Source organism: Daucus carota, chromosome 2, assembly GCF_001625215.2.
Source record: "Daucus carota subsp. sativus chromosome 2, DH1 v3.0, whole genome shotgun sequence".
NCBI lineage: Eukaryota > Viridiplantae > Streptophyta > Magnoliopsida > Apiales > Apiaceae > Daucus > Daucus carota.
The window spans coordinates 49,201,138-49,214,868 of record NC_030382.2 but is presented as its reverse complement, the minus strand read 5'-3'; the positions used below and the strand labels follow the sequence as shown (position 1 = coordinate 49,214,868).

The 13,731-nt window shown below is 33.3% G+C and overlaps 1 protein-coding gene and 5 non-coding genes across 6 annotated transcripts; 5 read left to right on the top strand and 1 right to left on the bottom strand.

Annotated features, from left to right (window-relative positions):
* Positions 1 to 42: 42 nt before the first annotated feature.
* Positions 43 to 3,829, bottom strand: LOC108209914 (asparagine synthetase [glutamine-hydrolyzing]). The gene is made up of 13 exons (XM_017381125.2): positions 3,627 to 3,829; positions 3,148 to 3,286; positions 2,958 to 3,053; positions 2,619 to 2,760; positions 2,303 to 2,493; positions 2,045 to 2,206; positions 1,877 to 1,957; positions 1,564 to 1,785; positions 1,320 to 1,454; positions 1,120 to 1,200; positions 949 to 1,035; positions 764 to 871; positions 43 to 663 (listed from the first exon to the last, which is right to left on the bottom strand). Exons 1-13 carry the CDS (start codon positions 3,797 to 3,799, stop codon positions 418 to 420), a joined length of 1,863 nt encoding a protein of 620 aa, XP_017236614.1. The 5' UTR covers positions 3,800 to 3,829; the 3' UTR covers positions 43 to 417.
* Positions 3,830 to 4,599: 770 nt separating this feature from the next.
* On the top strand, positions 4,600 to 4,684 carry LOC135150904 (small nucleolar RNA SNORD25). The gene has a single exon (XR_010289365.1). It is a non-coding gene; the product is annotated as a small nucleolar RNA SNORD25 (small nucleolar RNA).
* A 35-nt stretch (positions 4,685 to 4,719) lies between these two features.
* On the top strand, positions 4,720 to 4,856 carry LOC135151009 (small nucleolar RNA snoR136). Its single transcript, XR_010289460.1, has one exon. It is a non-coding gene; the product is annotated as a small nucleolar RNA snoR136 (small nucleolar RNA).
* Positions 4,857 to 5,099: 243 nt separating this feature from the next.
* On the top strand, positions 5,100 to 5,173 carry LOC135150992 (small nucleolar RNA R12). Its single transcript, XR_010289444.1, has one exon. It is a non-coding gene; the product is annotated as a small nucleolar RNA R12 (small nucleolar RNA).
* A 47-nt stretch (positions 5,174 to 5,220) lies between these two features.
* LOC135150905 (small nucleolar RNA SNORD24) lies at positions 5,221 to 5,307 on the top strand. Its single transcript, XR_010289366.1, has one exon. It is a non-coding gene; the product is annotated as a small nucleolar RNA SNORD24 (small nucleolar RNA).
* Positions 5,308 to 7,605: 2,298 nt separating this feature from the next.
* On the top strand, positions 7,606 to 7,692 carry LOC135150906 (small nucleolar RNA SNORD24). Its single transcript, XR_010289367.1, has one exon. It is a non-coding gene; the product is annotated as a small nucleolar RNA SNORD24 (small nucleolar RNA).
* Positions 7,693 to 13,731: the final 6,039 nt, after the last annotated feature.

The following is a 13,731-nucleotide window of genomic DNA, read 5'->3' as shown; positions in this document are numbered from 1 at the left end:
AAGTTGTAAGATATTTCTCAGGAATATAATAATGCAAAGCAGTAAAGATACAAACCAGGCTTCAGGCTTGGGCACTAACAAAGTGTAAACTGCCATTACAACTTACAGGACCAGAGTCTGATAGAACCACCAAACATACTAGATTGATCCAACAGGAAAATATAAACATCAAAGGTCCAAGATTTGTAGGTGAGGCTTGAACAAGATGCACAACTTACAAAGAACATACTGCTTGAAGAATAACGCGCGCACCACCAGAGTCTTACCTATAGAACGAGCATTACCAAAAATAGGTAGTTTATTCACTCTGCATGGCGCCTGCATAGTTCACATAGCTGCATATATTAGATACTTGCTTCAACTTCTATGCAGATAGATCAACTCTATCACATAAGTGGATTCCCCGAAATGGGAGAACTAGCTTTGAATCGTGACTTGGGTTGAGCTTCGTTCCATCATCTGAGGCACAGTGTCAACAATCTTTGTAGCCAAATTAGTGTTCACAGTGGATGACAATTTTGTCTCATATGCTGAATCATGGATCCCAAGTGCAGCCCGACCAGACGGATCAAGGTTACTTGACCATGAAGCATCCCACTCAACAGCCCTTGCTGTACTGCAAGCTATGCTTGCTCCACCAGGGACGGTCAATATTGCTGATTTCTGCTTCAACAAATTAAATACATAGACGAATAGGTTACCAGAACTTCTAATTGACTTGAAACGTTGTACTATTTATGACAATGTAACTAATCTCAATCACCTGTGGAAAGAATCTCTCAAAAATCATTCTGTAGTAATATGCTTCCTTTGTGGCAGGGGTATTGTGCGGGAAGATATTAGGAGCATTCAGCATCATTTTGTCACTGACCTGAATGGTATTCAGAATGAGCTTATTTCAGATGCCAATAATGAAAATATTTAATAAGTTCAGAGAGGATGCAATACATGTAGTTCAGCATGAGCTTTAAGGCCGTCGATCCAACTGTAGCCAACACCATCACTAAACTGCTCTTTCTGCCTATATAGAATATGCTGTGAAACACAATAATACATCCATCACAGCTTGCTCTGATCAACAGATAGTTATGTAAACAAAGGCAAGTCATTTGTTCAAACCTTAGGCAAATAAGAATGTTCTTCATCATCAAAGGCCTTCCTCAGTATCCACTTCTCGATTCGTTTTTCCTCCGGCTTAATCTGAAATATGAGGACACATTCATATCTAAACTGAAGTTCTCTATTTCGCCAATGAAGTCTCTAATTTGGCAAGCAATAGTTATTGAAAACAAGACAGCAGGATGGAAGTTGTTCGTTACCATCTTCCACTCAGGATCAATACTCATTACAACATTGATGAATTCCTTATCCAGAAACGGAACCCGAGCTTCTAAACCCCAAGCAGATGTTGCTTTGTTTGCTCTCAAGCAATCATATTGGTGGAGGGCTTTTATCTGCATATTAAAATGCAATAACAATAATTTCTTCAGTGGAGAATTTATACTCTTAAACAGAACTGTTTCTATAATAATAAAATATAATAAAAATAATCAAGTCTATTACCTTCTGACATGTCTCGCGGTGAAATTCTTCTTTGTTGGGAGCTTTGTGAAAGTACAAGTATCCCCCAAAAATTTCATCAGAACCTTCACCGGAAATGACCATTTTCACTCCTAGCGACTTGATTTTACGTGACATAAGAAACATAGGAGTGCTGGCTCTAATTGTCGTTACATCATAAGTTTCAATATGATAAATAACATCCTCAATTGCATCTATGCCATCCTGCCGAGTAAGAACTAATTAAAACTAGACCTCGTCAATTATAATAATACCTAGATGCAATAAGCATGATATACAGTGGTTTGTCAAATACCTGGACAGTGAAATGAAACTCATGGTGAGCAGTTCCCAAATAATCAGCAACTTCCTTTCCAGCCTTCAAATCTGGTGATCCCTGTCCCATAAATGATGTGAAGCATAGGGAAGACTAAAGTACTTTAAAACAATTTACAGTTATCTGTCATTAAAGCAACAGGTATACCTCAAGGCCAACACAGAAGGATTGAAGCTGTGTTTCACATAGTTTGGCAGCTTTAGTGCCTGCAAAATGACGAGCTGCAATGGAAGCAACTAACGATGAGTCAAGACCACCAGATAACAAAACTCCAAATGGTACATCAGTCATCAGTCTTTTGACCACAGCCTGCAGATATTTGTATACATGACATTAGTTATCATTGTAAGCCTATGCTCGTCAATATTATCATGATTGTAATATAATTATACAAAAGAGCCTCACATTTTCGAATGCATTTCTTAGAACAATTGGATCATATGGAGCTGATGGAACTGCTTCAGAGAACCAAGTGGGATTGTACCATCTTTTAAGACCTCCTCTCTTGCTAGAATACAAGTGTCCTGGCGGAAAGGCCTCAAAGTGTTCGCAGTCATCGTTTAAGCCTTTCATTTCAGAAGAAATCCATATTGATCCTAAAGACAGGAAATAAAATCATATTATAGAACTAATTCAAAGTATAATTTTTCTTCTTTTTTTATAAAGTATCATTTTTCATCTCCAATTATCTCAAATTTTTAACTTAACCAGAAGAGATTACCATCAAGTCCCCAACCAATATATAGCGAAGTGATCCCAATAGCATCGCGAGCAGCAAGGAAGCTATTATCGCTGGTATCCAGTAACACAAAGGAGAACACTCCATCTAACATGTCCACAAAGTTCTCACCATGCTCTTCATACTAATGCAAGCAAATTCCATTAACATAAATTAGTTAAATCATTGCAAACTGAAATTTCATCCGAGGTAAGTGTAATTAAAAGATTATTCCGATTTAGGAGGAAAAGATTTATATTCATGTCCAGCAAAATGAGTTGTTTGTTAATTCTTTTCAACCATTCACTTCTAATTATAGAATTTCCTTGGGGCACCACTTACAAGATGAGCAATAACATCACAATCGCTTCCCGTTCTGAATTTGTGATTAGGCAAACTCTTTCGTAGTTCCTCGTGGTTGTATATTTCTCCATTCACCTGGTTTCAGAAACAGAACACATTCGTTAATATACATAAAGACATTGAATTTTATGAAGAATGAATACTTGAACAGGTTTACTTAAAGACTTACGGTGACCACAATCTTTTCATCTTCATTGTAGAGAGGCTGATCACCAGAATCAGGATCAACAACTGCCAGCCTTTGATGAGACAAGTAAGAGTCACCATACTGGTAAAGACCACTCCAATCCGGGCCACGGTGCTTCAGTCTGTTTGATTATGCAACATAAATCAACTTATTGTGTCTGTGCTCCATGAAGATTATAAGCTAAAAATCAGCATCAACCACATTTGCCTCTGACTCTCTTCTATACTAACTAATAAATTTACAAGCTACACTGAATAGTTCACAAATTAAGAAGTATGTGATATGATTGTACACATATGTTCATACAAACAGTGGCTAAAACAAGATTGGTCCAGCAAATTACATATTCAAATTTTGGAGTTCAGCCAAGAGTTGAACAGCACTGAATATCAATTTTTTACTGATTTTTAACAAAACTTCAGAGATTAGAAAAAAATAATGAATTGTGGGTAGAAAAGTACCTGCGGGAGAGCTCAAGAACACGAGCCCTTTTGGCCTGAGAATCATCAGAGCAACCCAAAACTGCTAGAATTCCGCACATGATTAAGTTGTTCAAGTTAAGAATTGTACATGCATCTGGTTGAGGTTTCCATTTAAAGTAGTAACGAGGCTCCAAAAACTTGGGACATCCCATATGTTGAAAAGTTGTCGTTTTCCAATCAAGGTATATTCATTTAGGCACCAGTAGCTGAGTCATAACAAAAACAACAGCCGCAAGTAGAGCTAATTCCACGTGTCTGCTGCGGGCTATTGGAATTTGACACGTATATACGTGCTGCAGTTCGGTGTTCCCATGTCTGTCGTAAGTCGTAACTGACTTCTGAAAATCAAGTGAAAATTTTATACTAGTGTTGAATTTGGCGTAAAAATTTTCATAAAATAATATTATGCGTTAGAGTTTAATTAAATATAATATATTGATATAAATTATATCAATTAAATATCTCGCGTATTTATCTGAAGAAGGTAGACAGGCCCATGAGCCATGAGGTAAACAACTTTAATCTCTTAAACTGGGCCTGGAGACACCACAAACCCAATGGACCAGAAAAAAGACCGTAACCTAGCCCAAGGTGTGACAGGCTTGGTCTATATAAACAAAAGCCTCTCGCCACATGGAATTCACATCTATCCGCACAATACAATCTCAGTTAGGGTTCTAATATTTTCATTCTTCTCGCCGCTATCTCTCTCATGTAACTAATCTTCTGTTTCACAGATCTGGTTTTCCAAAGGCTTCTTTATCTGGTCGGCAGAATTAATCAGTTTCTTACCGACTCGTTCCCTTGAAGCAACATTTAGCGTGCTGTTTTTTTCTTTCGATTCTCCCTGTCTCTCTGTTTAGTTTGGAGATCATCAAAACAGCTATATACATACAAACAAACACGCTTATATCTGTTCTTACAAGTTCTTACGTTAGTGAATTCGAGGTTGGACAACGGTGATGAGTCTATACAGACCTGTAATGATGTGCGAATATGATCGCAATTTTAATGAACATCTAAGGGACTGAGTTGTTCTATCCTCCTTTATTTTTTTTTTGATTTATTCTGTGTGCTTTACTTTCCTGATTAATTTGCTGTTATTTCATTTAATTGCAAATATTTGTTCATGTGAAGCTAGAATAAATGTTCCCCTCGCTATCCGGTGCGTCTCGTAATGGTTCATTTGGACGTTGGGAAACTACATTTTTGTATTTGATTTGTATGATTTTTTTTTTTTTTTTGTATATTTGAAGCCTAATATTGCAATTCCTGAATCGAATTCCAACTCGGGTGGATTTAAGGGATCTATCGTTAGGCGATAGAGATGTGTAGTATGTATGTATTTATATATGTATGTGCTTCTACCTTTAGCTCCGAATTATTCTCAATAGAATTCTTTGGTGACAAGGTAGATACATTTGTTTGAATTGTGTTTGTGTAAAATATTTGGAGAGTGTGATGAAAAAATCATTCGGATTCCCTATGAATTATCCATGTTTACCAACCAGCTACTTCTGACTCTCCTTTTCAAATTATTGTTTTCGAATATTTTTTTTGATATTTAAAATGGGGCTGGTGATGTAAGAAAGATATTTGCTACTCTTGATGGAGTTTAAACTCCATCTGATGATATCTATCCACCAAGATCTCTGAGGCCCTTCTAATGCAGTTAATATGTTAATTGTTTTTTTTTTTTTGAATTGTATTATATATATGTTATATGAATTTTTACTTCTTTGTGAGTGACTTTGAAACTGACTGCTACATTGGTGTTAGAAAGTTCTTGCTTAATTCACCAAGTCCTTAAGTTGCTGCCTGCTTATTGAAGTTGAACAAATACTAATGTTTTTGAATATTTTTTGCTGGATGTAATAATTTCTCATATTGTTATAGTGTTTTTTTTTTTGAAGAATCATATTGTTGTAGTTAAATCTTTTGAGAACAGATAATTTTTGAATGTGGCACTTTAATTTGTAATGAGATCTGTTTTATGAGGCCTATTTTATCCATTTATAGGTGATAAATAACCATTGGTATATAAATTCGATGTCATTTCGAAAATCATGGATATACCATTTAAAACTACAATAACTTGTAAATTAATGAATCCATTCCGTGGACATTATTTTCTTTCGTCAAAAATTATTGTAGAAGATGACTGTAGATGTACTTATTGAAGATGTGGCCTTTAATGAGAAATGAAAGAAAATTTGGAGTTAATACTACTGTCTATCTTTAAAGATATGATACATGTGAGGTTATTTCTTTTTTGTTTTAATATAAAAATTATTGATCCGAATTTGTACTAAAAAAGATCAAGGTAAAAAAACTTTTATAAAAAATACAAGACACAAGCAAAGGCTTCTTTATCTGGTCGAAGAATTAAATCAGTTTCTTAACGACTCGTTCCCTTGAAGCAACATTTAGAGTGCTGTTTTTTCTTTTATATCCTCCCTGTCTGTTTAGTTTGGAGACCATAAAAACAGCTATATATTACAAACAAACATGCTTATATCCATTTTTACAAGTGTTTACGTTAGTGAATTCGATGTTGGACAACGGTGACGAGTCTATATTTCTTTTGTGTGCTTTATTTGCTTGACTAATTCCTTTTTTTTATTTAATTGCAAGTATTTGTACTTGTGATGCTATAAAATATTGTTCTCACGCTACTCGTCTCGTAATGGTTCATTTGGACGTTGGGAAACTACATTTTTTTTTTTGATTTGTATGAAGATTTTGTGTATTTTCGAAGCCTACTATTGCAATTCCTGAATCGAGTTCCATCGAAAGTATCGTTAGAGAATCTCTGGTTATATTGATGGGTATATGGATTATGTAAATTTTTTGCTATGAGAACATGTATAGGCTTCAAAAAGATTATTTATAAATTTGCTCGTATAAAAATATATTCCGGGGCTTATTTGATTCGACAAATATAGTCAACTAAACATGGTTGGAGTTGTATAATTTTTAGATAATTTTTATAAGTATTATCTAGTGATCTAGATGCCTCCTAGATGTCACATGTATAATTTTAGCTAAGGGTTTTTGGAGTTGGAGATTCTCTTAGGTGACAAAGATATGTAGCATATATGTATTTATTTATGTATATGCTACTAGCTTTATCTCTGAATTTTTCTGAATAGAATTCTTTGGTGACAGGGTATATAAAATTGTTTGATTTGTTTTTTATAAAATACTTGAAAAGTGTGATGAAAAAATCATTTTTATTCCCTATGAATTATCCATGTTTACCATCTAAGAGCATCTCCAGCAGTGTCTTAGTGTCTTCATTATAAATATTACTCCCTCTGTCCCATTTAATTCTATACATTTCTTTTTAACTGCTCGACACGCATTTCAATGCTCTTATAAAATATAGTTTCGTAACTTATTTTTGAGATTTTCTTTTTTTGTATAAAAATATAACATCCAAACTTTAATTCAGAAAAGAAAAATTTTAAAAATAGATTGCACAACTACACTTTGCAGGAGCATTAAAGTCCGTGCCGCGTCCCCGTCCCCCAATGTATACTACTCAGGGAGACGGAGGGAGTATAAAATATTGAATCCTAGTGATTTAGGACAAGATTTTGTATTTCAACTCCAACAATGATCTTTATAATTCATTTCTTATTATTATTATAATAATAAATTTGGAAAGAGATTGATAAAAGATGGAAGGAAGAGAGAGAAAATAAGTTACAATAAGAGAGAGATGATTTTTTTATTAAAGAAATCAAATAAGGCATGGCTAGTGGTGCCTCATTAATAAGGCATGGAAGGAGGATCCTAGTGATTTAAGATATTCTTAAGACACTGCTGGAGCACTAATTTATGTCACATTCCTTATAATTGGATTTAGGACATGATATAAGTAAGCTGTTGGAGTTGCTCTAACTCTCCTTATTTCAAATTATTTTTTTTGAATATTTTTTCATGATTAAAAGTGGGCTGGTGATGTAAGAAAGATATTTGCTACTCTTGATGGGGTTTATGCTCCATCTGATGATATCTGTCCACCAAGATCTCTGAGGCCCTTCAAATGCAATTAAGATATTATTATTATTATTGGGATAAATATCAAGTTGGTGATTCGTTTCGTCCAAATGTATCAATTGAGTGACTGATTTTTAAATTGACTCAAATGAGTCACGCATTAGAAAAATTTGTATCAAAAATATCACTCTATCGTTAGTCGAAATTTTGAAAGTACTATATATTGAGTTTCGCACATTTTTTATGAATGGTATTACATCTAAATGAAAGATTCCGAGTTCTAGTATTTTAGATAATATTTTTAGATTTTTAAAAATTTATCTCCTATTTATTTTTATTTAAATCAAATAAAACAATCAAAAAATTAAAAATAAATAGTTGATAAAAATTTTAAAATCTAAAAATATTAGCAAAAATAGTAGGACTCAGAATCTTTCATTCGGATGTAATATCATTCATAAAAAATGTGTGAAACTCAATATATAATATTTTCAAAATTTCGACTAACGATAGAGTAATATTTTTAATACAAATTTTTCTAATGAGTGTCTAATTTGAGTCAATTTGGAAATCAGTCACTCAATTGATACATTTGGACGAAACGAGTCACCAACTTGATATTTATCTCTATTATTAATGGTTTACATAAATATTTGCAATATGACTGTTAAATTTGCATTTGACAGGTCCTGCGCAAATTCAATCTAACCAGGTCCTCAAGAGCCTGCATTTTGTTTGCTGGTTGTAGTAATTTCTCATATTGCTATTCTTTGTAATCTAAAAAGAATCACACTATATTCATTCAATTCTCCTCTATCTTTTCCACCTATCACCATCAGTGCCGCCGGCCAACCGACACCGCTCCGGCGGCCTCTACCAGAACAGCCCATCTCTCTACTGTTCAAGCCCACCACCGCCTTGCACCACTCCGCTCGCGGCGTTCGCCGGCGTTAGCCGCCGGACGATGCTCCGCCCTCCCTCCTGCCACACCCAAACTCAAGACTTCCATACCAATCTTCAACAGAAGCCAATTACAATTTTATTCAAAATTCCAAATTTTAAGTATATTTATACATATAACCCTAATTATATCTAGGAAACGGATTAGAGCATTTTTAAACAAACATGGTGCAAATGTTCAAATCCATCCCATCATTTCATCCATGCTCGGGCGATCCCGTTCAAGTTATCGCCGCTCCCGGACTCTCCGAGATTGATTTCAGGCACACTGCCGACAAAGCTCGTGGTCTTTCACTTCCTCTTCGAACCTCCCCCTCTCATGTTGGCAGATATGTGCTAATACTAAATCTCTCTACTGATTCACACACTCACACACACACAGATTCTTTGTTCTTCTTATGCTACAACTTGTGTTATTGTGTCTGTTCTGTGTGAAACCAACTTCATTTGGTATGGAATCTCTTGTCTGTATTCTGATGATGCAACCCTTTATTCTTTTATCATATATTTCTGTTTCTATCTTTTTAACTGATTCAGATTAGTGTTGTTTGTATTGTTTGTAAGAAAATTGAAATCTTGTTTCTTTTTAATTGATTTTTTAGTGTCTGTGTGAATTTGTGTGAATTAGGTTTTTGATTTATCATTTAGATGTGATTTATGTTTTCGATTTCTTATAAATCACAATATGTTAGAACTATGTAACATCTTGGTCGGTGGTGGTGATGGTGGTGTAGCGGTGGTTGTACCGGCGGCTGAATCCGTTACGTTTTTGAATTCATAATTATTATGAATTTGATTTTTAGGCTATAATTCTATTTTTAAATTGGATTGGCTTTAATTACGGGATCCGTTTTGTTGACTATTTATTATTTGTCTCTATTAGCATTAATTTGAATAGCTACATTTTAAATTATGATTGTGATTGGATAAATACTTTTTATGAATATTCAGTGCCATTTATGAGAGTCATTAAGAATGATTTTATTGTGCCTTTAATGGCTTCATTATGCCGTTGATGGCTTTTTGTTCCACTTATGGATGCGATTTTTATGGCTTTGTTTACCATTTTGTAGATCATTATATTTAATATATTTAATTACGTTTTAAACTTTGTTTTTATTCTTCACTTAAATTTTTAATTTTCATGTGTCTAACCAAAGGATTATCCTTTGGTTAGAAATTAATTAATATTTTTATATTATTTTATTTTCTATCTATTTTTGTTATATATAATCTTTTGTTTATATATATGCCCGTGATTTTCTTGTGTATTGATTTATGTTTTGTTTGATTTGTTTTTTTCAGGATACTTTGGAAGCGAGCTGTTACGGGACTTATGGGTTTTTCTTTTCCAATTCATTTAAGCTTTATTGTCTAAGCGTCCGGAGTTATGCTTGCATGACTTTCGGATAGATGATAAACTTTCTTGAAAGAAAGAAATCCCAGATGCAGTTTATTGTATTTCGATACAATTCATCTACGAATGTAGACCTTAAAAAAAAAAAAAAGAATCACACTTGTAGATAAATTTTTGTGAATAGGTGATTTTTGAATGTGGCAGTTTAATTCGAGTTGTAATTGTTGAGTTCTGTTTTATGTGGTGTCGGCCCATAATTTGTACGATTTTTTATATTGCATTCAATTTATTTCAAAAACATTAAAGAAAGAAAACCTTTACTCCCTCCGTCCCCCTCAATTGTTTACATTGGAGGGGGGACACGGAGACCAAGACAATGTATGAAAAATGAGTAAAGTTAGATGAAAAGTGGGTAAAGTGGTGGGACCCATCAATATTTAATAATAAATTTGAGATAGTGGAGGAAAGTAGTGGGTGTAATAGAAGTTTTTATTGTTAAATATGAGATAGTGGGGGAATATAGTGGGTGTAATGATAATATTTATGGTAATGTAAAGAAATGAAAGGGACATCCCAAAATAATAACCGTAAAGAAATAAGAGAAACACAGGAAGTAATAAAATTGAAACACGTACACAAATGATCGGAAACAGAGAATGAGGCACCTCAAATGTCTGCATAGATACCCTGACAAGAATATACTCCTTCCGTCCAACCCATTTCTTTACACTTTCCTTTTTGGGGTGTCCCATCCAATTCTTTACATTTCAAAACTTACCAAAAATAGTCAATGGGTCCCACCACTTCTCCACTTTTCTTTCCTTTTCACACTACTTTTACTCCACTATCTTCTTTTTATACATTAAAAATCAATGGGTCCCACCACTTTACCCACTTTTCTTCCTCTTTTCCATTACTTTATACATATTCCTTAACCTCCGTGCCCAACCCATTTGATAAGAAATGGGTGGGACGGAGGGAGTATCAGCAAAAGTAGGTTGCGTTGTTATGCAATGAACTTGCATAACAAATGTTTTCTTTTGACTTGTTTTAAAAATTGTGGCCAGGTTTTTAGGTGCACAGCACCCTAAATTTGTTAAGATTGTAGTTTTAGAAACTTAGATATTTTCTTCATAAATTGAAAAGTATGGCTTTAAGTTCCATTGGATTAACAAAAAATTAAGAGGGAACATGCAATTTTTTATGATTTTATAACACAATCCACAAATAATTTATTTTTTCGGATCTTCTATTACACCCTATAATCAACAGTTTGAGATCATTGAGTGACGAATGCATAAAAATACTCTCTTTATCTCATTTCGAAAACCCGTTCCTTAGTTTAAATCACGTATCCTACTGGTACCCATTTAATTATCAAGCTGCTTTAAATCCAAAACAGTTGCGACTAGAAATTAAATTACTCAGATGTCGAAATTGTGTGAATTTAAATCAAAGATTTTGTATTCATCTTTTATAGAGTATATTGTGAATTATAAGTACAATTTTAAAATTTTGTGATATTTGTATTATTGTAATTTAGGTTCAATCTATAATATTTTTTTTATGAAATTATTTTTCAGACTCCTTGACTGTGCCTTCCGGCTCCTCCCCTGATTTGTATTGAATAGTATGGGAATCGAATAGGAGAGAATGACTAATAAAAGGAAACAGAAGCAAAAATCAATAGCGGGAACAGAAAGGAAACAACACAGAAGAAAAGCAAACAAAAAACGCGCAATAATAATTCTATGAATATAGTTTATCAACATCACCGCGAAGGAAAGAGATATAAAGACAGCAGACGAAGAAAATCCTTCAACTCGTTTTCATATTTAAACACAGTTAATACCAACACAACACTCATCCGATTTGTAACACCCGTTTAGCTAACCTTCCCTAATAAACAATGGGCCCACAGCCCATTCATCGCCCCGTAGTTAAACTACGTTACGTGTTTGACCCTGTACTTCTTTTCTTTCTTGCTGACTATGGACCCCACTTCCTCTTTTTATTCTACCGCCCCCAAATTCATGGTACACCTTTTTTTTTCTCTAAATATTCACATATTTTTAACGATGCGGAAGATAATTTCTCAGGTATTTTAACTATATATAATATATATAACTTTTTAGCACTCTAACAATATATTTAAATATATTATTTTCGTGGATATTAATTATATAATTTCATTATTTAAAATGAGAAGAATAACTTCTAGTGTTTTTTTCCGGAAAAGCTAGAACATCATTAATATTCGCAAAGGCCTGAATCCTCTACAATTCAAAGGATCCAAAAAATAAGAACAATACTTAAGAATAACTTCTAGTATATATATTATGTAAAATTATGTAAAAAAAATCAAGACAATTTTACATAAAAATTGGATTTTATTTGACCTTTAAACATATGCACTGAGAGTAAGGATTTTTACTTACTATAAGAAGACCAATTAAGTTATAAATATAAGAGTTAATTATAATTTGTAAGCCCTAAATTTGCTCCAAATGCTGTTTGGAGCATCTCCAACGGTGCTCCTAAATCATTCCTTAAACAATAATATAAAATGTGGCTCCTAGTAAGTTAATACACTAAAAAGCATGAGAACTCCAATGGTACTCTTTATACTTGCTCCTTATTCATATTTTATATAAATGAGAGGAAAAAGTTAACTAAAAGATAGAGAAGATTGAAGGGAAATTAATATAATATTGGGTTAGGAGCTACTAGATACTCTTTAAAAGAAAGGAGATAGAGTAAGCTCTTAAATTTTTAAAGAGCATCTACGAGCCCATTGGAGCACTAAAATTTGATTTGCTCCTAAAATTTAGACTTAGGAGCTTGTTTAGAGAGCTCTTTGGAGTTGCTCTTAGTACTCGAACTTTAAAATGTGCCAATATGCACCCTAAACTTAATATTCTTGTGCAAGTTGTAACTCTGGTCACTATTCCGTCCAAATTTGCCGTTAACTTTGACTGTTTGAGAGGTAACAGTGTGTATATTTAGTTTTTAACAGCTACTTTACCTCATGCGACCCCTCAAAGTTTATGTATTATATTTTGAAATTAATTCTGAACACACACAACAATGCAAAAAAAGTTAAAATAATTTTTAAAATATGTTTTTATTTTAAAATTTTAAAATAAGTTACATCGTTTATGTAAAAAAAATAAATTTTCAGATTCTAAATCTAGATGCATATTTTTAAAATTTTTTAAAATTTTTTTACATCATTGTGTGTGTTCAAAAATATTTTCAAAATATAATACATAATTTTTTAGGGGTCACGGGAGTAAAGTAGCTGTTGGAAACTAATATACACACTATTACCTCTCAAATGGTTAAAGTTAACGGCAGATTTGGACAGAATAGTGACTAGGGGTTACAACTTACACGGTAATGTTAAGTTTATGGTGCATATTACCAGATTTTAAAGTTCAAGTACTAAACTGCGTTTGGAGCAAATTTAGGAATTACAAAGCGTAATTAACTCTATTTAATATTGCTTTCAAAAAAAAAAAAAACTCTATTTAATATTACACACCACAGTTGTAATCAATCATAACAAGTACTCCGTAGTACAAATTTACGGTGGATAAGAGCATCTCCAACGGCGTTGGCTATAATCGTTGGCTAAATTGGACCTATAAAATATTATGTAAAATTTGTTGAACCTGTATGACATTTTGCTTCAATGGTACTGGCTATATTGGTTGGCTATAATTTAAAAATAGTATGTTATTAATATTTTAAATTGTTAAA

Excerpts from the sequence above, each read along its gene's own strand:
- LOC108209914 (XM_017381125.2), bottom strand. The coding sequence starts at position 3,799 with ATGGGATGTCCCAAGTTTTTGGAGCCTCGTTACTACTTTAAATGGAAA. Across the intron at positions 3,054-3,147 it reads ATGAAAAGATTGTGGTCACC|GTGAATGGAGAAATATACAA; the intron begins GTAAGTCTTTAA and ends TTCTGAAACCAG. Across the intron at positions 1,786-1,876 it reads AGTTTCATTTCACTGTCCAG|GATGGCATAGATGCAATTGA; the intron begins GTATTTGACAAA and ends CTTACTCGGCAG.